This window comes from Trichosurus vulpecula, chromosome 3 (genome assembly GCF_011100635.1).
Source record: "Trichosurus vulpecula isolate mTriVul1 chromosome 3, mTriVul1.pri, whole genome shotgun sequence".
Classification (NCBI taxonomy): Eukaryota; Metazoa; Chordata; class Mammalia; order Diprotodontia; family Phalangeridae; genus Trichosurus; species Trichosurus vulpecula.
In genome coordinates this window covers 133567967-133595669 of record NC_050575.1, presented here as the reverse complement: position 1 = coordinate 133595669, position 27703 = coordinate 133567967, and the positions used below count along the sequence as shown (strand labels likewise).

The window sequence follows — 27703 nt, the reverse complement described above, 5'->3', positions numbered from 1 at the left end:
GATTAATGACTACCGAGGGCCATTTGTGCATGCTACTCTTGCAGTATGGGGAACTGTTAGTAAACCAGGAAAAACAGATCTGCAGGAGTAAGGACCTCATAGGCAGGGTAGGCTAGCAGAATAGGGCGTCAGGGCTAGGACTAGAGAGGCCTTAGTCTCTCTAGTAGAGTTTGCTACTTATTCATGAACATTGACAATAACACTATCAACTCCTGGTACTTGTGACACCCCCCACTCTGCCCTGCACTACTGCTATTAATGCTGGAACCTTTGAAACTGCTCCCTGGGGCCTTTGCTGCCTTCAGTGCCTGTGATGCTCACTCCGCTAAAACCTCTGCTACCACTGGTACCCACTGCCAATGTCTGTTGTGTTAGCAATTATCACTAGCTTGTTCTGGACTGTGTCCAGGCTCATCTAGCCTCTCCCCATATACTGTATTCCTGAAAACTTGACTGAGCAGGTTGAACCTTGGATTTCCTTAGTGTTGGTCCCCCACAACTCATCCCTTATTTAGGCCACCATCCAGTCTAGGACCTCTGTCACCATGGCCTTGTCTGGTCTAGCCAGCATTACATCATGGATGTGTAGTGGTGGATGTCGTCCTCAGGAAGTGGGGCCTCCTTCAGGTCTCTGTCCACCAATCTGACACTAAGAGGAAGAGTTCATGTAGGAGCTGTAGGGAGCAATCGTGAAGGTACACTGGAGTTCTTCCTAGGTAAATATAAACTATTCCTGACTACTAAGCCACAAAAGTAGAAAGAAGGCAGTAAATTGGACTACCCCATTCCATTCTTGTGGGGCTTGGGTGGCCACCACATCTAAAAAGTCTTCAGTGATTGCTATAACAATTTCATTCAGCTCCCTGTAGTACACAGTACATCATCAGGTGCAATCCAGCCTCTTCACTAGCCACATGGGTTTATTGTAAGGGCAGCTGGCTTAGTGAAGTATTCTGGCTTCTTTTATCCTCATAACTTGAGAAAATAGTTTTTACCTGTCCTAGGATCTGGGATTGTTTAGGACTAACTACACAGCTCTGGCAATTCCAGGTGCTTTTCATCTGACCCCACCTAAAATACCTGCCATATAATTTACTATAAGCACTTATACAGTTATTGACTTCCAAGAACTCATGGCACCTCTTTCCTTAGTGATCTGTCCTCTAAAATCTTTTAACTCCTAAACCCAATGGCTTTTTCTCAGTCCACATTTTATTTGAACTTTCTGGGACAGCATTCTCTCCTGTTTTTCCTGCTTAATCTCCTGCTTAGTCTCCTTTGCTGGACTATTACTCATTTCCTGTCTCTCAGTGTGATGCTTTTTAGGACTCTGCCCTGGGCTTTTTTCTCTCTGTAGGCACTCTCTTGGAGATCTTATTTACTTCCATAGGTATAAGTGCCATCTCTCCAGAGATGATGCTCAAATCTATATATCCATACTTAATCTCTTTCTTGAACCTACTTCCACCAACAACTCCTTGTCTTTTCCTGGTCAGTTCTGTAGGCATTTCAAATTCAATGTGTCCAAAAATGAAGCTCATTATCTTACCCCTTGAATCCACCACTCCTCCAAACCTTTATTTCTATTGAAGGAACTCATTTCCCAGTGTCCATGCTGTCAACTTTTGGACTTCCATGACTTTTTACTCCTTCATCCACCATATCCAATCAGTTCTCAAATCTTGTTGACTCTCCATAATATGCCTTGCATTCTTCTCTCCATTCAAATAGAGAACATTCAAATTCAGTCCCACATAACATCTCTCATGGGCTCCTGCAGTGGCCTCCTAATTAGCTTCCTTCCTTTCAGTCCCTCCCCTCTCTAAACCATCCTGTATACAGCTACCAGTTAACTTTCCTAAAGCACAGTCCTGACTATGTCACTCCCCTGCTTAAAATCCTTTGGTGACTCCCTTTTCCCTCTAAGGTTTGATATGAGCTCCTCAGCCTAGCCTATATGGCCTTCCACAGTCTGCATCCAAACTGCCAACATTATTTCATATAGAGGTACTCTGTGTTTTAACTAAACTGCTGCACTGTATTCCCTAAGCTCAACATCACATAGCCTAAGTCACTAGAAGCCACCACCACCACCTATGCCTAGGATGAACTTCTTCCTTCCTCTTCTCCATCTCCTATCTTTCTTCAGGACTGAGCTCAGCTGCCAGCTCATCTGTGAAGCCTCCCCTAAACCTCAGTCATTTTTAGTGCTTGCTGTCTCTTCAGATTATCTTTTATTTTACTTCTCTGCATAGATGCCATACACCCCCACAACATATCTAGGCTCTTTTGAGGGCAGGTACTATTTTTGTCTTCATATCCCCAGTACCTGGCATTTGGTACATAATTGAAGTGAATTACCCATGGTAGCAGACTGGTCCATGGAGTAGCTCTGCCAGGATTTGGGGGAGAGCAGGTAAGCCAGACCCAAGATTCCCAAAGGCACATATTCTCTCTCCTTTCCTCTAGTCATATATCAGGGTTGTGGTAGTCAGGTCAAGAAAAAAAAACTGGAGGGTTCAACTTTGGCCATAAAAAAAGGCAAGTTTTATATTTGGTCTGTCATGAAAATACCAGCTGCTCTATAGCCTTCCCCAAGTGCTGGAAGTTTGATCTCAGTTATGAAAGATACATGGCTGTGAAGACAAGTGTTCAAGACATATCTTCACCACTCACATCCCCTCTGGATTATACTCTTTGTCCTGGCTTCCAAGCAGATCTCTCAGACTCTATACTGAAGTCTTCACAAGGGTGTCATTCCGACCAGTATATGTCAACTCTGACAACAATGTAAAACTGGCTGAAAGACCTATTGGATATGGGTGGTGTCCATGATGCTAATTAAGCTCCATTGCCATGTGCTCAGTACTTTCCCAATGATGCCTGTCTCTGGTGCACAGTCCCAGCTGAGCTCCTCTACTTCAGGCTTCTTATTAACTTATTTCCTACCCTAACAACCTCTTCCCCACTCATAGAGAAAGGAGGTTATGGCCTTTCTGGGTACTCATTGAAAGTGCTTGACTCATACTAAAACATGTAAGTCCTCAAGCTACTGCCATGTCTGGTCCTTGAGACTGTAACCTTTCCACACTGTCAGATAATACCAGTATCCTCTCTGTCATTTTTAGTCTAGGATCTCCCTTAACTCAGATTCTTCCTGTGACCCAACATGAATGGAGGCTGGTCGCTCCTGCTATTGTGGCAATTCTAGAGGATGTGCAGGTTTAAGGTAAGAGATGTGGAACACAGAGTGACTTTTCCAAGACTACAGTAACCCTTTGTCATACGTTACTTGATTCAGCTATTCACAATCATAAAGGGCCCTGACTAATTCTCATCAAGGACCCAGCAGGGCCTTTGGATTGATAAGTAAATGTAGTCTAATAAGACCTAATTTGGTTTTCTAGTACAGGAGCACCTACTATATGCTGGTTTCCAACTGCTCAAATGTGCTATCATGATTGGACCGAGGCTTGTGGTGTTACAAACAGTCTTACTACTATCTGAGATAAAAATTATCCAAGGGGTTCATTGATTAGGTGCTGCTGCCAGCCGCATCAGGAAAGACAATGAACTTCTAGAGCTTGAATTTTATGTCCCAAGCTTGATTGTGCCGTTCGTGTGGTGGAGGCAGTGTCCTCTTCTTATCACAGTGGTAGCAAGAACTCTGAGCCAGAGTTTCCTTCTGATCACAGTCTTTCTTTTACTACAGTGACAGTAAGAGTCCTGTTCCTGTGCTACCAAAACAGTCAAATGCCATTCCTTTGTCCCAACTAAACTCTGTATATAGCTTCTACATACTCTGTGTGTGTGTCTGTGTGTATTCCTCCCACCCCTCAATAGAATATAAACTCCTTGAGGTTTGAGTCTGTTTCATTTTTGTCTTCTTGTCCCCATTATGCCATATGTGCCAGAAGTCCTTGTTACATAGTGGTGCTTCACAAATATTTGTCATATAAACTAATGCTTAGGCACTGCCTACAGTACTGAAGTAGGTGACTTAGTTCCCCACATTCAAAACAAGTGATTTGTCTCATACATTTGTTGCCCAAGTGACTAGGTCTTCCTTCATGCTCCCAGTTGCTTCAGTTCTAGAAACCCCTCCTATTTTCCCAAGACCCTAGATAAAATCAAGGTGCAACACATGAGCTCCTGACTGCCCTCCTAGAAATACAGCAGTCAGGGTCACACCCAAAATTTGACAAAGGAAAGAGGGAAAACCATAGACTGCCGTATCTGAGTCCCTGAAAGATTTTGGAAACCTTATGTACTGTCTTCTTCCTTACTCTTATACACCTCAGCAAAACCCTCACATGTATTGGGCCCTATACTAACAGTGACAAGTAGATTTGGATACCTGCTATGTCTAGGTCAAGTACCTGATATTCACCTCCAGCATGCAGGCTCAGCCAAGTTCCAGCCCTATGTTTGCTGCTGATGATTAGAGCTCTTCAAAAGTGGAATTAACTTCCTTGAAAGGCATCATGTTCCTTCTCACTTGAATTCCTCAAGTAAAGCCTAGATAAACACTTATCAGCAATGTAGTAAAAGAGATCCTTGTTCAGGTGCATGTTGGGCTAAATGGCCTCTGATTATTCTGTAGACAGTCCATCCTTCATGCAGTTGTAGAAATAATCTTAATAATCCTAGATCTGACTCTGTAATTTTTCTTCTCTGGCAATTTTCTGATCTCATTCTGTACTCTCCCACCTCTTCACATCCATGTAGATCATTCTTCATAACTTGAATAGACTTCCTCTTTAATCTCTGCCTGTTGAAAGCCTTCTCTTCAAGATGCACTTCAGATGCGATCTCTTCTCTAAAGCCTTCCCTGATTTTTGTAGCACAAAGCGATCTTTCTCTCCTAAAATTTTCTTAGAGACCTTTGTCTGATTGGTTTTTTTTTTGATGCTCCATCATGTTCTGTTTTATAGAATGGTAGATCTGGAGCTGGAAGAGACCTCAGAAGCCATCAAATCCAACTCCCTCATTTCACAGAGGAGAAAACTGAGGTCCAGGAAGACTGAATGACTTGCTCACTTTCTACTTATTCTGTATATGTGTCATAGCACTGCCCTTATTACGCTCACCATTGTAGGGCCCATTTTTCATCTTTGTAACTCCAGCATCTAGTATAGTTCTTGTACACAATAGATGACCAGGTGTTGTTTGAATTGAATTAGCTGTGACTTTGATGTTGAGCCCTGATCATCTGACCAAATCTGGGTTCCAGATAAGAAAAGGGAGGGCTTGAAAAAGCAGGAAAGAATGGGGACTGGGTCAGTAGGGGTAACCCAAGACCTCAGCTCTCTGTGTACAGTTGTACTGGATACACTTAGACATTAAAAACCTAGACTGGATTGAATAAAGTGAATCTGTGACCACTCCCATGATTCTGCCATAGCAGCACGAATAAATGAATTAGTGAAAAAGCATCTACCATGTGCCAGGCACTGTATTAAATACTAGGTGTACAAAAACAAAGAAGCTAGAGAATCCCTGCCCTCAAGGAACTTCTATTCTAGTAAGGGAAGATATTACATAAAGGGGAGGTAGATGTGAAAAGGGAGATGAGAGAGCAGGAGGGTAAATAGTAGTGGCATGGCTTGGGGATGATCGGGAAGTATGTAGTGGGTTAGGAACTGGGCTAGATAAGATGAAAGCTCATCAATCAGAGCCCCAGAGGTGGGAGTCTGAAGTCTGATTTGGGGAGAAGGCCAGAATAGACCCAATCCACTTACCTGGGAACAGAAGACCTATAGTAGACTCCAGGATGGGATAGAGCTGACCCACATTGTGCTGGCCAAAAGCAAAGAGATCAGAGAGAAGAGGATGCAGGAGCCAAAAGACACCCTTTTTGGCAAAACTCTGAGCATGACTCCCTTCCTTCCCTGCCAAAATTATATATTTTGTATATATTTTGCATCTTCTTATATACGTATATGTGTTCCCCTCTCCTCCTTGAGGGCAGAGACTTTTGTAACCCAATGCCCGGCACATAGCAGGCACTTGATTGTTTGTTGATTGGTTAATACAAAGAAGATAGAGTAAGTGGGGTAGACTTTAGCACATCCCAACCCTCCAAGAGAACAGGAAGAATGTTGAAAGAGTGTTAGACAGGAAAGTACTGAAACAAGCCATGAATGGCTTTTCCTATGCATACCCACTGCTTAGTTTCTCAAGAAACAGAACAAAAACTGCTTAGTGTGCAAACAAGGGGGATCTCTGTAGCTACCAATCATTTCCCACTTCCACCATCAGCATGCCAGAAATGTGGTTGCTCCATTCCTCCCAGAAGGAAAGATCTTAGGGTATAAATATTGTCAATATAGCAGGAAAAGGGTATTGAAGAGTACAGAGATACAAGGCAGAGCAAGTGGCACTCCCAGCAATGCTTAGCCTTTGACAAACAGCTGAATGATGTAGCCACTAATTGAGTCATCACTACTTTTAAGATTTTAAGAAAACCAAATAAGGGGAAGGGAGGCTGTATACCTTGGATCAACCCAGTCAGCATATGGTGGTGAAAGATCACATGGTAAAAGTCATTGGAGAGAGTGAGACTAGTTGTGGCCGATTAAGGTAGAAGGGTAGTGTAGCTTCAGTGTTTTGTCTCAGATCCTTTCCACATACCCCTGCTTCTTCCTTCCTCTCTGTGCCATTTTAGTAATTGGGGAATAGCTTATAGAGTACTTGTTTGGTTCTCAAGGGTCAGCATTTTATGGCGCTGTAGCCAGATCTGGACTACTTGTTTTTGTATGGCCTGTGAGCTCAGAATGTAGATTTTTTAAACAAAAATTTTATTTTTAAAAAGTAAAAATATTTTTAGATAAAATGAAAGTTCATTCTTAGCTCATAAGCCATACAAAAACAGTCAACAGGCCAGATTTGGCCCATGAGCCACAGTTTGCCAGCCCTTGATCTAGGTCATAGTTTGTACTACTCTAGAGCCCACGCACAGCATGCACCAGAATTGAGGAAGTAAATAATGATGGAAATTGTTATATACACTCTAGTTCTGCATAGTTATTTGAATTTTATTAGCTGAGCCTACTTCCAATTTCGTATGCTTAATGAAAGATGTTATATGTGACATGGTAATGAACTGAGAGAATAGGGAGAAGTAGATAAACCAGAAGTCATTTTGAAGACAGAGTAGATTCAGTGAGAGAAAGTTTACAGGTGTGGAAGGAAATTGTGGATTTCAAGATTCTGGAAGTGGGATACTTTCTTTTTTTCCACACAAAAGGCAAACCCAGAAAAATTCACAATCCAGCCACAAAGTACATTCCTGAAAACAGTCAGGCAAAGTTACCAATACTACATATAACTTTACACTTTTATGGTAAAGCAAACATTGTCACTTTTATTTGACCAAAAGTTTTTTGTCATTTAATGTGGTCTTTATTTACCTTGTTGTAGTCATTGCAGAATCTTTTGGCTCTCATACACACACACACACACACACACACACACACACACACATACACACACACACACACACACACACACGTATTCTTATGTCTCTTTAAGTTTTTTGAATTTATAGTTCCTTATAATATAATACTATTCAATTACATTCCTATACCCCAATTTGTTTAGCCATCTCCAAGTCATTAGGCACATAGTTTATTTTCATCCTTTTGCTATTTCAAATATTGCTTTTAATAAGTTTTTTTTAATAGATATGCCTTTAATTGCTGTCAGTAACTTTCTTGGAGCTATAAACCCAGTGGTGGGTTCATTAAGTCAAAAAGAATGAAAGTTAGTAAATTGTTTTACACATGTTAGAATTGTTTTCAAAGGCCAAGATGGCGGCTGGTAAGCAGGGAATAGCATGAGCTCCGTACCGAGTCCCTCCAAAAACCTATAAAAAATGGCTCTGAACCAATTCTAGAATGGCAGAACCCACAAAACAGCAGAGGGAAGCAGGGATCCAGCCCAGGACAGCCTGGATGGTCTCTGGGTGAGGTCTATCCCATACAGAGCTGGGAGCTGGGAGCTGGGTGCTGGGAACGGAGTGGAGCAGAGCCCAGCCTGAGCGGCGTGGACCATCCAGACCAGAAGCCGGGCGGAGCAGGCCCTAGCGCCCTGAATCAGTGAGCTGCGGCAGTTACCAGACTCCTCAACCCACAAACACCAAAGAAAGCAGAGAAGGTTAGTGGGAAAAGCTGCAGGAGTAGAAGGAGTTCGAAGTTCAGCTTCCAGCCCCGGGGGCAGCGGAGGTGGGGCAGCTACAGCTGCTGCTGCTTTTGGCCCCAGGCCCACCTGGTGGGAGGAATTAAGTGGCGGATCAGAGCAGGAGTGCACAGCCTGCTGAAGATCTAAGCCCAGTCTGGGTTGGGGGTTCTTGGGGAAGGAGCAGGGCTGGTGTGGCAGAGCCGGCACCTCCAAACGTGGAACATAGAACTCTCTAGTCTACGAGCAGTCATACCCCACTGAAAAACTCAAAGGTCAAGTTAGTTGGCTGGGAATATGGCCAGGCAGCGAAAACGCACAGAGATTCAGTCGCAGACTTTGCATTCTTTCTTTGCTGACAAAGAAGACCAAAACATACAGCCTAAAGAAGTGCGCAACAGCCTACACCAAAAGCCTCCGAGAAAAACATGAATTGGTCCCAGGCCATGGAAGAGCTCAAAAAGGATTTGGAAAAGTAAGTTAGAGAAGTAGAGGAAAAATTGGGAAGAGAAATGAGAAGGATGCGAGAAAACCATGAAAAACAAGTCAATGACTTGCTAAAGGAGACCCAAAAAAATACTGAAAAATACACTGAAGAAAACAACACCTTAAAAAATAGACTAACTCAAATGGCAAAAGAGCTCCAAAAAGCCAATGAGGAGAAGAATGCCTTGAAAGGCAGAATTACCCAAATGGAAAAGGAGGTCCAAAAGACCACTGAAGAAAATACTACTTTAAAAATTATACTGGAGCAAGTGAAAGCTAGTGACTTTATGAGAAATCAAGATATTATAAAACAGAACCAAAGGAATGAAAAAATGGAAGACAATGTCAAATATCTCTTTGGAAAAACCACTGACCTGGAAAATAGATCCAGGAGAGATAATTTAAAAATTATTGGACTACCTGAAAGCCATGATCAAAAAAAGAGCCTAGATATCATCTTTCAAGAAATTATCAAGGAGAACTGCCCTGATATTCTAGAGCCACAGGGCAAAATAGAAATTGAAAGAATCCATCGATCGCCTCCTCAAATAGATCCCAAAAAGAAATCTCCCAGGAATATTGTTGCCAAATTCCAGAGCTCCCAGATCAAGGAGAAAATACTGCAAGCAGCCAGAAAGAAACAATTTGAGTATTGTGGAAACCCAATCAGAATAACCCAAGATCTGGCAGCCTCTACATTAAGAGATCAAAGGGCTTGGAATATGATATTCCGGAGGTCAATGGAGCTAGGATTAAAACCAAGAATCACCTACCCAGCAAAACTGAGTATCATGCTCCAAGGCAAAATATGGATTTTCAATAAAATAGAGGACTTTCAAGCTTTCTCAGTGAAAAGACCAGAACTGAATAGAAAATTTGACTTTCAAACACAAGAATCAAGAGAAGCATGAAAAGGTAATCAAGAAAAAGAAATTGCAAGGGACTTACTAAAGGTGAACTGTTTTGTTGACATTCCTACATGAAAAGATGATGTGTATGATTCATGAGACCTCAGTATTAGGGTAGCTGAAGGGAATATGCGTACATATATGTTTATGTATATATATGGGTGAATGTGTATGTATGTATATATCTATGTGTGTGTGTGTATATATATAATATATATTATATATATAATATATATAGATATAGATATAAGAGAGAGAGAGAGCGGACACAGGGTGAGTCGAAGATGAAGGAAAGATATCTAAAAGAAATAAAATCAAATTAAGGGATGAGAGAGGAACATACTGAGAGAGGGAGATAAGGAGAGATAGAATGGGGTGGATTGTCTCGCATAAGGGTGGCAAGAGGAAGCAGTTCTGTGGGAGGAGGGGAGAGGGCGGATGAGGGGGGAATGAGTGAACATTGCTCTCATTAGGTTTGGCCTAAGGAGAGAATACCATACATACCCAATGGGGAATCTTACCCCACAGGAAAGAAGAGGGAAGAAGAAAAAAAAATGGAGGGGATGATGGAGGGGAGGGCTGATGGGTGTGGAGGTCATCAAAAACAAACACTAGCGAAAGGGGCAGGGTCAAGGGAGAAAATTCAATAAAGGGGGATGGGTTGGGAAGGAGCAAAATATAGTTAGTCTTTCACAACATGAGTATTGTGGAAGGATTATACATAATGATACACATGTGGCCTATGTTGAATTGCTTGATTTCTTAGGGAGGGTGGGTGAGAAGGGACGAGGGGAGAGAATTTGGAACTCAAAGTTTTAAAAACAGATGTTCAAAAACAAACAAAAATGTTTTTGCGTGCAACTAGAAAATAAGATACACAGACAATGGGGCGTAGAAATTTATCTTGCCCTACAAGAAAGGAAGGGAAAAGGGAATGGGAGGGGAGGGGGGTGACAGAAGGGAGGGCTGACTGGGGAACAGGGCAACCAGAATATACGCCATCTTGGAGTGGGGGGGAGGGTAGAAATGGGGAGAAAGTTTGTAATTCAAACTCTTGTGAAAATCAATGCTGAAAACTAAATATGTTAAATAAATAAATAAATATTTAAAAGAATTGTTTTCGAAAATGGTAGACCAGTTCACAACTGGGTGGGTACTTCTGAGGAATAAGGCTTAAGGTATAACCAAATTTGGTGGGTGGTTAAAATTAAGTTGAGATAAAACTCAAGAGTGGAGAAGGCCCAGGAATATGAGTGTCCTAAGTCATGGGAAGATCATCAATAGCTATTGAGGTCATTGATGATTATGATGGCTGGGGATGGAGTGGCGAGGAAGATTGAGTCAGGCACTGAAGTCATCGAAGAAAATTGGAGACTAGCCTAGAGGTCAATAAATGAATTTGAAATGGTTGGGAGAGAAAGTGGCAAACAGATGTCATGAACCTCAAAAGAGAAGAGTCAGAGTAGTGGTCTTGAAGCAACAGTAGAAGCAAAAAAAATATGCTAACTTCTTGTTCTGTGGTTTGGGAGTAGGGTGGAAAGAATTGGAGAGGGCTACAAATGATGCTTTATCCTCAGGAGAAAGCTAAGTTAAAACCTGAGTGGGTAAAATTAGTTCAGCTGAGAATAGCAGAGCAGCATCTGCCCAATATGCCAGGCACAGAGGACGTATTTAAGCATTTAAGAGAGAATGAATCAGAGTAAATATGTGTTACAGCCAGAATAAAACTTTTTCTGCACTAGTCACCTGTTTCATTCCTTTAACTGTATTGCTTAAGCAACAGGTTGTTGATGCTTTTCTTAGCTAGCCTGGGCATTTCTTTGATGGTTCTTTGACACACTGACCAAAGAATAGTGAGGAATAGAGTCTAAGTACAGCACATTTTCTTGTCATACACCACCTGAAGTAAATAATGTTCACAGACGTGTTGCAGTTGTGTAGAATATAACATTGCAGGAATTTCTGGATGTCCTGATACTCTCTTTCCATCTATCCATTAGATTATAGGTGATGTATTATCATAAGTAAGAACTGTACCCTTGACTTCTTCTGTAAGCATCTCCTAAATTTAGCTATGAATCATGGTTCTTCATTTTATATTGTTTGCACAGGATACCTGTACCACATCCTTCAACAACTACAGGCTTGGGGGCAGGTAGGTGGCACAAGAGTACCTAAGTTCAAATCTAGCCTCAGACACTTGACACATTTACTAGCTGTGTGACCTTGGGCAAGTCACTTAACCCTAATTGCCCTGCCTGCCCCCCTGCAAAAAAAAAAAAAAGAACAACATTACAGGTTTTGTAGAGTGGATGAGAGATTCAGACGGATTCTTGTGGCACAATGGAGAGAAGTGATTAACCACCACAAACTGAGTGTAACCACCACAGATTTGGTTGAAATAGCAGTATATCCATTTGAAGTCTAGCACTTTGTGATAACTAGAGTCATGAGGAAAAATCCTGAGTCTGCCAAAGGAACCAGTAGGGTCTTCACAAGGGTCTTTTATTCTTCTACCACTGATATCCACCCCTATAACAGCCTGATCCTATTCCAACCACCAGGAATGTTGATAGATCAAGATTTTAGACCATGTTAGCTCAGGTGACCTGCTAATAAGGCATCATACTCTGCCCTGAGCTCCAGTAGAACAAGCAGTCTGCCACCCATATAACACCGCAGGGTTCATGCTCTTGAACAAGGCTGATGGTCTCTCCCTCAGACAGTCGTTCACTGACCAATTCCTTTGCAGCCAGGATACATGCCATCTCCCTTGTCTCTAGAATTGCATTCAGCTTTGATTCACCAGACATTGACAGGAATAAGTTGTTCTGGAGCCATGGCAGTACTCAATGAATGATCTTTTGAAACATTATGGTTTACCCATTTATTGGATCAGTTTGACCAGCCATCATAAAATATTCTTATTAGGAGAATACCAGTGTCAATTGAGTGAACTCCAGTGGTAGGTGATGGGTGTACATTGGAAAAAGCGCTGACATCAGACCAGGGTTCAAATCCCCTCTCTGATGCTTATTACTTTGGTGACCTTAGGCATGCCGCTTAACTTCTCTGGGCCTCATTTTCTTCATTTATAAAATGTGGAGATTAGATAGGCTTTATGGTTTCTTCAGGCTCTAAATTTATGATTCTTTAATCCCAAAGGCAAGAGAGAATACCTAGGTTTAACTCCCCCATTGGCCAGATTGAATATTTGAATGTTACAAACATCAAAGCAATAGAATATTTTATGGTAAACATTGTCTCTATTGTAGACCCATAGTCTTACCTACCTAATATAGTTGTTATGAGTAAGGCCAGGAGGTTTGCTAGCATGTCATTCTTTAAATGCTAGAAAGCACTGTTGCATTGGTCAACCCAGATGGCATTACTTAGCCTACAAAATGCCCATAATTCATATATGTGTGTGTATACACACACAGACACATACATGCATATGCATACACACATGTACACACATATATATACACATACACGGGTGTGTGTATATGAGTGTATGTATGACTGTCTTCTACGTATATGAAGCCCTAATATGCCCTACCTACCCCACAAAAGTTCAACTCTGTATGGACTTTGACCCTGGACCTTCCTAAAATGTCCAATGAATAACAGCTGTAGGCAGCAATTCTCAATAAATAAAAGGACAGTTTCCCGTCTTGAGCATGAAGAAAAATAGGATCTCAGATGCTGTGTAAGTTTCAGATAAAGTACTTCCATGAATAAGAATACTTGTATTACATAATCCCTACTACTTTTTTTCATTTAATGTTTAGATGGCAAAAGATTGGTGAGGCAGTTTTGCCTGCTAGTATTCACTGGATTCAACCCTAGAGATTCTTTGAGCATGACAACTGCTGCTAATGTAGATTCTTGGAAGGCCTTGAAGACTTGATCTCAGAAGATACATAGATCGTGTTATGGTCCAAACCAGGACTTTGTGCTAGTATAGCCACTGCAGCCTGAAAACACATACCTGCCCCACTTTGTGGGTACATTGATTATCTCCAATATCATATTGCTTAACTGGCTATCCTAGCTGACTGTATTAAGCTTTTTTTTTTTGAAGTAATATTATATTGCCACCCTCCTCCTCCAAAAAGCAGTTGCAGCATGAGGTTTCATTAATAGTATTATGGTATATAGAACAAAGGAAATGAAAGACCTGCCTTATTATGGATTGACCAAACTATATTTACAGTAGGGTATTGTATTTTATGTGCCACATTTTGATGAGGCCAATGACACATATATATGACATTGAAAGGAAGGTAATGAAATGTCATATGAGAAATGATTGTCTGACCTGGGGGTTAGCCTGGAAAAAAAGATTTAGAAAAGACATAATAGCTACCTTCAAGCACTTGGAAGGACTATAACATAAACTATGAATGTGATTGATTCTTTTTGTTTCAGATGGAAGAACTAGGAACAGTAGGAAGGTATTAAAAGGAGACAAGTTGCAGCTCAATAGAAGTGAGAAGACCTGAACATTTGTGCATGAAAATGGATTGGGCAGCTTTATGAAGGAGTTACTTCTTTAATGTCTTCAAACTGAGATTAAGTGATTTCATATGGTTAGTAGATCAGAGAGGTTGTAGAGCATAAGTATTCATCCATTGGATGGGAGGTTTGTCAGTTAGCCTTCATGATCCTTTCAGACTTTAAGGTTCTATAATTCTATGAAGTCTTCGCTTTGCTTCCCTTACCTAGGTGTGTCCCCTTTCATTCTGGATCATGTGCACTTACTTTCTGTACTTTTATAACTTAACACTTTACCATATTCCAATTGTGCCATGTCTTCTTTCCTCTCTAGCAAAACCATATCTTTATCAAGGACGTTGACCAGCTTTCCTCTTTTGAACTTCCTATTTAGTCAGGAATGGTGCCGTCCACATAGTGTGAAATGAGTAAATAATTTACTTGGTACATAGACATTTCAGAAAATGATCAGAACATACAGTCGTGTTCACTTTTTCTGACCCTAGCAACTCTCTCCAAGGCCATGTCAATAAATGGTGCCAGGTTGAACAGGAGCATATTTCGCGTTTCAGGAATCATTGTCCTTCAAGGATGTGGCTGTGGACTTCACCCAGGAAGAATGGGGGCAACTGGACCCTGATCAGAGATATCTGTACAAGGATGTAATGCTGGAGAACTATAGAAATCTGGTCTCAGTTGGTAAGTGTGGTTTTCCTATGTGACTTAGGGTTGTTTTGTTTCCCCAGCCATTAAATGGTTTAAAGCTTCTCACTCTAAAACATTTATCTGTTTAGAGACTTAGGACTGAGCGATTAGAAATCCTCCTCAATTCATTTTGGGCACAAAACAGGGTGTTCCTGTCCCCTCTTTTCATGTGAAAGTTTACTTCTTAGAATATAAAATAGATAGTTTTGTTGTGCTGTCCATAAGCTGCATTATCTCATCCTTCAGAAGTTCCAAGGAACAAGGAGAGAGAACCTAATGCAGGAATAACGTTTACCCCTAGTGCAAACATCTAAGTTCTTTGTTTTTCCCTTTGAGCAGGACATCAGGTTTATAAGCCAAATCTGATATCTCAGTTGGAGCAAGGAGAAGAGCCTTGGATTATAGATAGAGAAATCCCAAGAGGTGCATTCCCAGGTAAGTGAGAAAGACCCAATCAGAGGAATCACTTTAAGTAACAAAAGGAATTATAGTCTAGCTTTTATAATTTTCTTTGTAGCCATCTAGGCATGTGAATGAGGTCATTTGGCATAAACTCCTTCAAATACCTCAAATACTTCAAATTCAGCTAATCTGATTCTCTAATATGTTGAAGTAATCATAGAGTTGAAAAAGATCTTAGAAGATATCCAATTCAAACTCTGGGAATACAAAGAAAACAAAATTATAGTCTTTACCCTCAAGGTGCTTATATTCTATTGGGAAAGACAGTATTTCCAAATATATTTATACAGAAGAAACACAAAATTAATACAAAGTAGTTATGGAGAAGAGCATTAGCAGTTGGGAAGATCAGAAGTAGTTAAGTTAGAAAGAAGAGTTTAGGAGCACAACAGGAAGATAATGAGTTCAGTTTTCAGGTATGTTCAGTTTGAGGTTCTGAGGAGAGTTTCCTTTGGGCATTTGGACATGTGGATCTTGAATGAAAGGGAGATCAGAACTAGAGACAGGAGATGTTGAGAGCATGAAGAAGAATTAAAGTGGTGGGAACAGATTAGATTGCCAAGGGAAAGATTATAGGGAGAGAAGAGAGCCAAAGAGTAGAATGCTCATACCAACAAGATAGAGAAGATAAAGAGAAGAGATGATTACAAATGTAGGAGAAAAACTAGGATTGTGTGGTACCCCTGAACCTGAGGAAAAAGAAAGAATCCATTAGAAAGCGGATATCAGTAATGTCAAGAGCTGGAAGAGAGATCAAGGACAATGAAGACTTTAAAAGTCAGAGCTAGACTGGTAAATGATTTGCAGGGTTACTCCTCCCCAGCATTCAGGGTAGAATTTAGAGCTTTGACATTTGGGGATTTTGAAGTCTCTTTTTAAGGTACACAGAGGTTCCTTGATTGATTAAGCAAGACTGCAGGTGTCTATGCTCCAGCATTTTGGGCTCCAGAAAGAAGAGGGGTGAAATTCTTCAGAAAAGATGTCCAGTACTCCCAGCTTTCCCAAGATCCCATGAAGATGGTGGCCCATACAATACTAAAGTACACCTTGGAGTACCAGTTTGTAGGTTATCATTTATAAGATAGGGATTGCTACATATCAGGCAAGAAACGTCCTTGTTAAAACAGTTTCATAGGCTCCCATGGGACAAAGCCAGTGGCATAGGTCCAACACTTCCCCTCAAAAAATGTATTCTGATTATCCCTATATTCATAATCAATAAGCATTTTTAAATACCCAAAGAAGGGCAAGGACCTCACAATCCAAATGGGTAGAAAACATGAAAACAACTATGTAGAAATAAGATATATACAGGATAAATTGGAGATAATCTCAGAAGGCACTTGCTTAAGAGGGACTGGGAAAAGTTTCTTGCAAAAAGATTTCAGCTGAGACTTGAAGGAAGCCAAGGAAAACCAGGAGGCAGAGACAGGAGGAAGAGTGCCAAGCATGGGGGACAGTCAATGAAGATGCACACAGTTGGGATATAGAGTGTCTTGTGCAAGGAACAACAAGAAGGGCACTGTCACTAGATCGTAGAGTGTGTGGAAAAGAATAAGGTGTAAAAAAGCTAGAAAGGTAGGAGAGGTCCAAGTTATAAAGGGCTTTAAAAGCCAAGTAGATAGATCAAGAAGGCTGAGGACTGAGAAAAGTCCATTAGTTTGGGCAATAAGTGATCATTAGAGCAATTTCAGCCATGTGGTATGGTCAGAAGCTAGACTGTAGAGTTAAGAAGAGAATGAGAGGGAAGGAAGTAAAGGCACCTATAACAGACATCCTTTCAAGGATGTTTGGCCATGAAAGGGCGAAGAAATATAGCACAATAGCTATTGGGGATGGACAAATCAACAGAGTTTATTAGGGTTGAAGATAGATATACTTGTAGGCACCAAGAAAATAGCTAGTAATCAAAGAGAGATTGAAGATTAGTGAGAGAGAGGGGATGATAGAGAGAGTAATCTACTAGTGAAGGTGGGAAGGAATAGGATCACTAGTGGATGTAGAGCGGTTTGCCTTGGCAAAGGAAGTGCTACTTCTTCATGTATAATGGGGGTGAAGGAGGAGATAGTGATGGAAGGTAACTTGGTGACATGATATGAGAGAGGATAAGAGATTTTTGACAAATGGCCTGTTTTTTCAATGAAACATGGCAAGTTTCTCAGCTGATAGGGTAAGTTCAAGGGGAGTTATGTAAGGTTTGAGGAAGGATAAAAAAGTTTGGAAAATCTGCTCTAGTGAGTGGAAGTGAATTGATTTAAGGCCATATAAAAGGCTTACCTTGCTGCAGTGAGGGGTGAGGGCCCAGGTCAAATTATAAAACATAAATTTGTATTAGACCCAGTCAAGCCCAGTTTCATGATTTTCTCTAGTTTTATTCAGCAGCACATGAATAGGAACAAGGCAGGAATAATGGGAGTAATCCAAGGCTGGGGTTTGGCAGGAAAAGATTGATAGGAGGGCAAGGGACTTGAGATGAGGAGGATAGTGTACAGTTGAACTAGTTCACCAAGGAATCAAGATGGGGAAGGAAGGAGAGTATAACTTGTGCAGAGGTGATGACCTGGGAAAGAACATGAGGGTTAGATGGATTAGAAGTCGGAGTGAGGATGAAAGACAGGAGTAAGGGTCATGAGACAGGGGGAAAGATGTACTAATAAAAGCTTATGATCAGATAAAGGAGTTTTCGAGTACATGGAAGAACACCTGTGGTTAATGGCAAGATCAGGGTTATGACCATCTCTGTGTAGTTGAATGGAAGTGAAGGAAGAGGTCATGAAAATTTAGTAAGTTTAAGAACTAGAAAGTTGCAGTGTCTAAGGAAGTATCACTGTATATGTTGAAGTCCTCTAGTATCAGGGTAGGAGCTATGGAGGAGAGACTGTGAAACAGACACCAAACTCATTGAAGGAGGAAGGAGCGTGTCCTAGAGATTGGTAGATAAGTTACCAGAATCTTAATTGGGTAATAAATATAGATTGATTGAACTTCAGAGGAGGAAAGGTTATCCCCTTATCACTCTCCCTTTCTCCATCCTTTCCCCAGGCTCCAGGGCCATATTTGAAACTTGTATTTGTTATTACTATATTTGTTCTCCTTTTCTCACTTTAGTGATTTCTCTCTCATAGCCTAAGCAAGTTAGATTTTTCTTTCTTTTTTTCAGATTGGGAGATCAGACCAGAAACCAAGAAGTCAGCTGCAGAGCAAGACATTTCTGAAGAGAAATCATCCCAGAAGGTAACAGTGGAAAGATTCCCAAGGAATAGTATATGGCACTCTAAGCCAAGTGAAACCAGGAGATTTGAAGACCAGCTTGGGGCCCCACAAGAAATACATGAGAGATACCTAAAACAAACAAGAGTTGCCCAGAATAAAATCCTACCTGAGAAGAAAGCCCCTGAAAGTAATCAGTTTAATCTGGACTCAGTCCTTATCATGGAACAGAGTGTTCCCACTGGAGAGAGATACCATGAATATGATATATATGGAAAAACTTTTGAATGTGATTCAGACCTAATTAGCCAACAGAAAATCTGTGTACCGAAGTCTTATGAATGTACTGAATGTAGGAAAATTTTCAGTAAAGGTGCACTCCTTACACAACATTGGAGAGTCCATACTGGGGAGAAACCCTATAAATGTAATGACTGTGAAAAAGCTTTCAGTAAGGCTACTCTCCTTATACAACATCAGAGAATCCATACTGGAGAGAAACCTTATAAATGTAACGAATGTGGAAAAGCTTTCAGCCAAAGTATATGTCTTACTCGACATAAAAGAATTCACACTGGGGAAAAACCATATGAATGCAATGAATGTGGGAGAGCCTTTAGACTGCGTGGACACCTTACTCAACACCAGAGAATTCATACTGGAGAGAAACCTTATAAATGTAGTGAATGTGAGAAAACTTTTAGTCAGAGTACAGACCGTACTCAACACGAAAGAATTCATACTGGAGAGAAGCCCTATAAATGTATTGAATGTGGAAAAGCCTTTAGATGTAGTACACATCTAACTCAGCATCAGAGAATTCATACTGGAGAGAAACCATATGAATGTAGTGAATGCAGAAAAGCATTTTGTGATAGGTCATCCCTTAATAAACATCAGAGGATTCATACTGGAGAGAAGCCGTATGAATGTAGTGAATGTGGGAAAGCCTTCATTAGAAGTTCAGACCTTACCCAACATTATAGAACTCATACTGGTGAGAAACCTTATGAATGTAATGAATGTGGAAAAGTCTTCAGCCTGCATGTACATCTTACTCGACATCAAAGAATCCATACAGGAGAGAAACCTTACAAATGTATTCAATGTGGGAATGCTTTCAGGCACAGTTCAGCCCTGGTCAGACATCTGAGACTTCATAGTGGAGAATAGTCCTAGGAATTTAGTAAATAAAAAAGTTTCTTTTGGACTTAACCCATATTCAAATACCCTATGGTCATAATATAGCACCAGCCATGATTTTGTTTGGTGTACTTAAATGAGAAACATGCTGCTGCTTCCCCATCTCTTTCCCTACTGTATATCTTTCTCCCATAGTATATTCCCCAATTTTTACAAGGGGTTCTCCATCCAATAGCAGTTCCTCTTAAAACCACTTTGCTTAATGATTCATTTAACAGTAATTTGACTAAGTTTATAAGCATTTTACATTACTAGGTGGTTATATTTTTTACCTAATTTTTTGTTTTGGGACTCCTAAATATTTTTGCATTGTTTTTTGGTGATGAAACACCAAAAGTAATATGTGAGTCTTAATAGGGTTAAAGAAGTCGATCATTAGACGTATTGACTTTAAGTGAATTGGCTTGCTTTCCTTAGCACTAGAATTACATTGGTGTGAGTTATGAGTGGACTTATTTCCAAGTTTTCTTTAAAGAAGAAATCAATTGCAGTATGCTGAAGCATGGAAAGTTGGTTATGTATGTTAGTAAAAGGAGTACTACCCACAGTGGTAAAATCACAGAGCTGGAAGGGACTTCAAAGATCACCTCTTCCAACCAGTTTTACAGATAAGGTAACAGGCCCAGGAAGGGTGACTTCCCAAGGTCATACAGCTAAGGAGCATTAGATGAGGTATCTGAACCTAAACCTCCTAACTAGTATCAGTGCTTTTAAGAAAATAGCCTTTGGGGGCAGCTAGCTGGCATAGTGGATAGAGCACCAGTCCTGGAGTCAGGAGGACCTGAGTTCAAATTTGGCCTCAGATACCTACTGTGTGACCCTGCGCAAGTCACTTAACCCCAATTGCTTTGTTCTTCCCCGTTCCCCCCACCCCCCAAAAAAACCCACAATCTTTGAGAGCAAAAGAAATGAATACATAAAGGCAGCACTCACGGTTGTGGCAGGTTACATTAGTGGGAAGAAATGTTTTGAATTTAACATGAATCACATCAGCTTTTCACGTAGGAATAGGTGTCATATTCCTGTCAACATCCTAATCAATTTTTTATTGAGATGAGAACAAATACTATATGTCATTAAGTTTTATTGGTATAACTAAATGATACCAAAGTATATAATTTGACTCAACAGGGCAACTCAATAACACAGCTAAAATTATATTTGATGATAAAAGAATATATTCCATCAAATTCATATCTGGCCTCCTGACTTACTTGGAATTGTAGCAAATAAGATGATGAGGGAAAACCTCCATTTGCAGAATTCAGATTTCCTTTGACAAGATTTTTATAGGCACTTATGGTAAAAAAAAATAATAATAAAGCATTTGAGAGCTATAGGGCCACTAAATGGCTTTCCGAGAGACTGACTGAGATATCTGATACATTTATCTTCTTACTGTGAATTATCCCATAGAGGACACCATAGGAATTAAAAGATCACTGCGTTGAGCTTCCTGCTGTATGATAATGCAGTGTCTTTGCTGTTTTGGATCTACCATTTTATCATCACTAACAGCTTTACCTTGTACCTTAATGTCAGGTGGGAGCACAACTGTCTTTCAAGTCAATGAACCAACCCTTGCTGGAACTGAATTTTTCATTCTTTTGTCTCTTAGCATGTTATCGATTCATTTAAAAAAGAAAACCCTCAAAGCTTTGACATTGTATTGGAATACAAAGGCTATCATCATGATTCTGAATCAACAAAATGAAAAAAAAAAACTAGCATAGGGCATTGGGCAAAGCAAGATTTGGAGTTCAAATCCTTGATCTACTTCTCACTACCTGGGTGATCTTGAACAAGTCACATTATGTGTCTAAGCCTTGACTTTCTCATTCCTAAAGGAATTAGACTAAATGATCTCTGAGGCCCCTTTCAGGTCTAATCTATGATCCTTTTACCTCCCCACGTGAATATGTCTTCCTCAGTTTCCATAATCTAATCCATAATCGTGCATGTTGTCTTGGAATAGTGGATCGCAATTAGAACCTCTGTTTTTCCTTGTTTCCAGGAATTTGGGGGGATTCCATATGAGGTATGGTAAGACACTACTCAGTTACTTGGGGAGAGAAGTATATGTTGGTATAATTGCTATATGTTCTGTTTATTTGTGTTTGTATTTATATTTGAATCTGTAACTGTATAAAATTTTATTTTTCCTGATTATTGGAAAAGTGAGACTTTTTCTGGTATTTCTGTAATGCAGTGTAATAATGAGAGGTTTGCAGAGCCACAAACCTGGATAGTCTACTCTACAGAGTCCAAGGGCTGATTTTATGCTGTGAGCAACATTAGAATCCAGGCCCAGAGACGCTTGGTGTTCTGGACCCTAAAGATTACTGCAACTAGGAAGATTCAGCTAAGTAGATTGTTTCATTTAAATTGAACAAGAATAGAGACTATGGGATGAGAAGACAAAGTAAACATTCAGGGGGGATCTAAGTATTTTGGTCTTCAGCCAAGGGGTGTTCAAGGCACAAAATGTGAAACCTGAAGGGAGAAGATAACCTGAAGGGGATTTGGCAAGCCAACCTTCATCAGAAATCAAAGGAGCAAAACTATTCCATGGCTATAGACTACTGACTGTCAACCATAGGCTGAAGTGAACTATGACTAATCTAATTACAGTAACACAAGGAGATATTGATCAGCCCTCTTTCCCCTCACTTATCAAGTGAGGAAGGTGGGATTGGGCAGGCCCTGAAGTGCTCTCATTTCTGGTGCTAAACATCCTCGTAGCTGGAAACAACCATGTAGGACAACATGGAGAAGCGGGTAGAGACTGTCAGGATTAACAGAGGAATCTGGTACTTCAGGTTCAAGGTTGGTGAGACACTCGGAGAACATAAAGCAGTAAACAGAAGCAGGTTAATAGCCATAGCATGGAAAGGATACCCAACAAGGAAACAGCATTTGTCTCAAGTAGATATAATCCCCCTTGTCTCCACACAGAAATGTATCTGGTCAGTAGGGCATGGTGTGGTGACTGAGTTGGAAAATCCACCAAGTCTACAGGTGACCAGGAAGCCACATCAGCCTTTGCTCCCCTGGGTTAAGTACCTCTCAGGGTCAGTTTATCCTATGTCGCAGTCACTCTTATAAATATCGCTCCTACCACACCTCTTATGACAAGGGACTAAAGGTCTTCTACATAACCTCTTGTCTCTTAAAAAGATATAGGACTGTTACTGGACAACCTTAATCTCTGGAATGGGAAAAGCCTGGCATAGGCAGCACAGGAGAGGGGAGGGGACTAAACTAGAAAGAAAGAGGAAAAAATATCAAGAACTCCCTGCAGGAATATGAAAGAGATTGAAGAGTAGAAATCTCAGACTCTGCTCTTTCTTCTTTGGGAGAACCAAGTCCCAGATTTAATGATCTGGACTGTGTGGCATATGCATTCCACAATGGTTTTCTCTGGTTTTTTCACAGGAACAGCTTCAGAGACGTAAGGCCACAGTACAGATGGTAACACTTCTAGCCCAGTTACCAATTGTCACACATCAGAGTCATCTGTAATAAAGTAGCTATGAGGTCATTACTCTTTTATATGTAGTCTGAACAGATGCAAGCATTGATTCCAAGACTTCTCCTGTACTAGAGCCTTAGAGAACAGGACTGGATGATCAAAGACTCTTCCAGGACCTCTCTTTTCTAGGAAGCTCCATTGGGATAGTGATACCAAAACTTTTACCCTTTAGAGGCCTCTGCTAAGGGGCTGCCTGCTTCTTTGGAGGGAGCTGAATAATCTCCTTCACTTTCACTGAAGAATTAAGGATTACCATTAAGTTGGTTAAGGACTCCCCTTTCTTCCAACTAAATAGAAATTCATCATCATGATGCAGAAACAATTCTGCCTCCCCCATTCTGTTGGGAACCCTAGCTTTTTCCAACAATACCACACTTTGTTTCCCCAAACTCTCTGGGAAGGAGTTATGTGAACCATCCTTGGGGACAGGAGGCCCTACCATTTGAGAGGAACCTGAGCCATTTCCCAAGATTTATGGAGCCACTTGAGAGGGCAAAGGCCTCAAGGCTTGGACAACTACGGGGGACAGAATAAGGAAGGGCCAGAGAGGGTCAACCAGAACTATGTCCAAAAGTATTCTTATCAGATAAGTCCTAGAAGCTGGATCTAAGAAACTGCTTAACTAAAGAAACTTTCTTCCTATAGTGGCATTTATTCATTGTGACTATGGCTTCTGGGAAGTGGGACACGACTCCTGGTAGTCAGGACCATGATGATGAGCTATTTATTAATAGTAGCAAATATCTTGCCCTGAGATAGGAGAAGAAAGAGCCAATTTGCCAGTTTAGGACAGGTGAAGGACTAAATGAATTTTCAAAAACATTTTCCCCCGGGTGGTGTTCTAGATTGTGTCCAGAATTATCTAGGTTCTTATCCAGTGTATTCCCAAGCACTCCACTGGGCAGGCTGGAATATGGATTTTCTTAGGTTTGATCTTCCACTACTATCGGCAGCACTGGAAGAGGGGAATTTACATATGAGCCACGTATCTAGGGCCTATTGCTGCTGTGGATTTGTCTGACCCAGTCAACATCACACCATCAATGTAGTGTGTACATGAATACCCTTGGCAAATAGAGGCTTTCAGGACTTTGCACATCAGAATCTGGTAGTGAGGAAAATTCAGATAGCATTTAAGGAGAGTGAAGATAAAAGCAGTTATTCAATAGTCTCAGACACAGGAATAGAGAAAAAAGGCATTGATGAGATAGATCAGCAACCCACTGGGATCATGGATAGGACAGATACAGCAATGAGCATGACAACTTATGCAGATCCCTATAGTTCACTCTAAGCTTCTGGGTGCAATCCACCTTCCTTACTGGCCACGCAGGTTTGCTGTAAAGGAAGCTGGTTTAGTAAAATACTCTAGCCTACATTTTCATAACTTGAGAGGAAATGGTGTCACCTCCACCCAGGATTAGGTATCATTTGATACTTAAGTACTTGGGATGGCTTGGGCAGTTCCAAAGCTTTCCATTGGACCCTGTCCATAATAACTACCATAGCGGATAGGTACCAGCTTGATGTCCTTTCCTTTAGAGTTCTGCCTGAAAAGTCTCCCATGGACTGGGGTGGGGGGAATCCCTACTAGGCCCATGGGAAGGGGTCACCTGCTATTGTAATAGCCTGGCTACCAGTGTTCAGGTGTCCCTTACATACAAAGAGCAGGAAGCTTTAAGGAATGCCTTAGACTTGGGTAGGACTGAAAGGACTCTATAGCTCTTGGGTTAGATTTTGTGACACTGTTTTACCTGAACCTTCATAGGCTGAGGATTATTTGCCTCTGTTTGATCTCATGTAGGAGCCATATCCAAAGCTAAGAGAAACTAGCAAACTTGGAACAGCTGCTGTGGAGAGTGGGATAGTGACTTGATTAGGAAGTGGAATGATTTTTTTGCTGTAGTGAGAGCCCTCTTGGGGGCAATATATATGTAGTAGACCCAGTTGATAGATGTAGCCCATGTTAGCTCTAAGGATCCTTTTCCTAACTTGAATTGTTATAAATGAGTCTTGGGTTCTAGAACAAGGCTTCATCTACCCCTGTGATGTTCTAGGGGTTCCCCTGAGGATTAAGGGGTGATTTTCTAATGCCTTTGTATTGAGCCCCATCTGATATGCTTTGCCTTAAAGATTATCACTTGAGATTTTAACCAGCTTTATGTAGCTTTTAGAAAGAGGTATTTGCTAAGGTGGCACAGTGAGTGCAGTTAATATAAAACACATCCCCAAAAGTGTGTGACAGACTCCTGCACAAGTACATAGAATCCTAGGGGAAGGGGGCTCAAGCTTACAGAACAATTGTGGCAGAGGAGGAATTCACACCTCCTAGTTGCTGGAAACTTTTTTTTCCCTTTATAGGATGCTCAGGAAGTTCCCCTTAGGCATGCTGTAGTTTCTTTGCTGGACTCCTTGTACAGCCATGAATCTTATGTCCAGTCTGGCCTTCCCAAAAGAGACACTGCCATCAGTTGCTAGGGGATGCTGCTAGGACACTGATGGGATAATGTGATGTTATTTCAGACTCAGACAAAGCTCACAAGGTCCTCCACTGGCTAACGGAAGGGAGAGAAAACAGTAGTAAGGGAGATATGTCCAGGGCTGAAAACAAGTCTTCTCTCCCAAGTGCTTCCTTAGGAGTTTTACTGGAAAGCCACATTAACTTGATAATTTAGAGATGGCCAGAGGCACAAGCAAGTATCCAAACTCTTTCCAGACAATTATTCCGGTCCCAACAACTTTTAGTACTTAGTCTGAAAGTCTAATGTTGATAGTGAAGCTTATCACTTACATTAAGTGGGGTGGGATGGCATGAGGCGCCTTAATTGAGTAAATTAATCAACCTATTCTTGGTGGGAAGTGGGGGAAGTCAGACTGTAACGTCCTCCAGCTCCTTTAGCAACATGTGAATCAAAATGAAGATTATATAGTCTTTGGATATGGTTGCTAGGATCCTTCATCTTTGTATGAACTAAAACCCCAGCATTGTATATTGTAGGTGCTTAATATTTTCAATATTATTTCAATAATATTTTCAACTTAACCCTGTTTGCCTCAGTTCCTCATCTGTAAAATGAGCTGGGGAAGAAAATGTCAAACCATTCCAGTATCTTTGCCAAGAAAACCCCTTGCACCTATGGCTCTTCACTGGGTCAAGTGAAAATACTGTTAGTACTGAAGTGCTCTAAACCATGCAGACAGTTTAGTAATAAATGATTTTTAAGTAATACCAGCAAACATTTTAAAGCTTCACATAATGGTCACACTCACTTTTTTGCAAAAATTTGGCATGAAATCAGCAACACTTATGTGGTGAAATACAGTAAATGATAGCTGTAGTGGCCTTATCTTAATCACCATCGTATTCTCCATAAGTTAGCATAGGTGTGATTTAGTTGCATTCAGACTCAAACGACCTGGGTTCAACTCTTTCTATCACAGCAAAGTTGTGTGGACTCCTCAGTCTTGGTTTCTTGCTCTGTAAAAGGGATAATACTCATATCTATTAATATTTTCACTATTACAGTGCTATTGTGAGGATCAAATGAGATAATAAACCCACTGATAAAGACTCTTTGTAACCATAAATTGTTACATAACTGAGTTATTACACCAACTTACCCCATAAATATTTGTTGACAAAAGAAAAAAAAGGATCAAAATGTTTATTTTTTGATTCCTCCTTGAGGAACAGGAAAGAGAAGAATGAAGGCTATCAGGTATATATTAACTATGCCCAGGGCACTAGGCCTAGAGTCAGGAAGGCGTGAGTTCAAATACTGCCTTAAGACAATTACTAGCTGTGTGATTTCAGGAAAGTCATTTAACCTCTGTTTGCCTCATTTTCCTCAACTGTAAAATGGACATGCTAAGAGCAACTACATTGCAAGGTTGTTGTAAGAATCACTTGAGATTATTTGTAAAGTGTTTAGCACAGTGTCTGGTACATAGTAGGTGCTATATAAGTGCTTATTCCCTTCTTCTATTAAGGACCTATTATGTGCCAGGCATTGTGCTAAGCACTAGGGATACAAAGGCCAAAAAACAACCAAACCAAATAGTCCCTTGCTCTCAAGAAGTTCACAGTCTAATGAGGGAGAAAACATACAATAAGTACATCCAGCTGACATTTACAGGATAAACTGGAGGTAATCAACAGAGGGAAGGCATTAGCATTGAGGGAAATCTGAAAAGGCTTTTGGTAGAAAGTGGTGCCAGCTTGAGGAACAGCTTTTATTTTTGAGGTGTTAAGGCACTAATGGGAGCAGGTAGGTGGCAGAATAGATAGAGCACTGGGCTTGGAATTAGGAAGGTTCATCTCCATGAGTTTGAATATGGCCTCAAACGCTAACTACCTGTGTGACCCTGAGCAAGTCACCTATCTCAGTTTGCCTCGGTTTCCTCATCTGTAAATCAGCTGGAGAAGGAAATGGCAAACCGCCCCAGTTATATTTGCCAAGAAAACTCCAAGTGGGGTCACGAAGAATAGGACAGACTGAAATGTTGGGCGGACTAAGTA

General features: G+C 40.8%; 1 protein-coding gene across 1 annotated transcript in view; it reads left to right on the top strand.

The window, feature by feature from the left end:
- LOC118843366 (zinc finger protein 501-like) overlaps positions 1–21823 on the top strand; it is a 31586-nt gene extending 9763 nt beyond the window's left edge. Inside the window, exons 4-6 of the mRNA XM_036750975.1 lie at positions 14645–14771; positions 15117–15212; positions 18400–21823. Of these exons, the coding sequence (XP_036606870.1) occupies positions 14645–14771; positions 15117–15212; positions 18400–19622 (1446 nt within the window). The 3' untranslated portion in view covers positions 19623–21823. The remainder of the gene's footprint in view (positions 1–14644; positions 14772–15116; positions 15213–18399) is intronic.
- The last annotated feature ends 5880 nt before the right edge of the window (positions 21824–27703 follow it).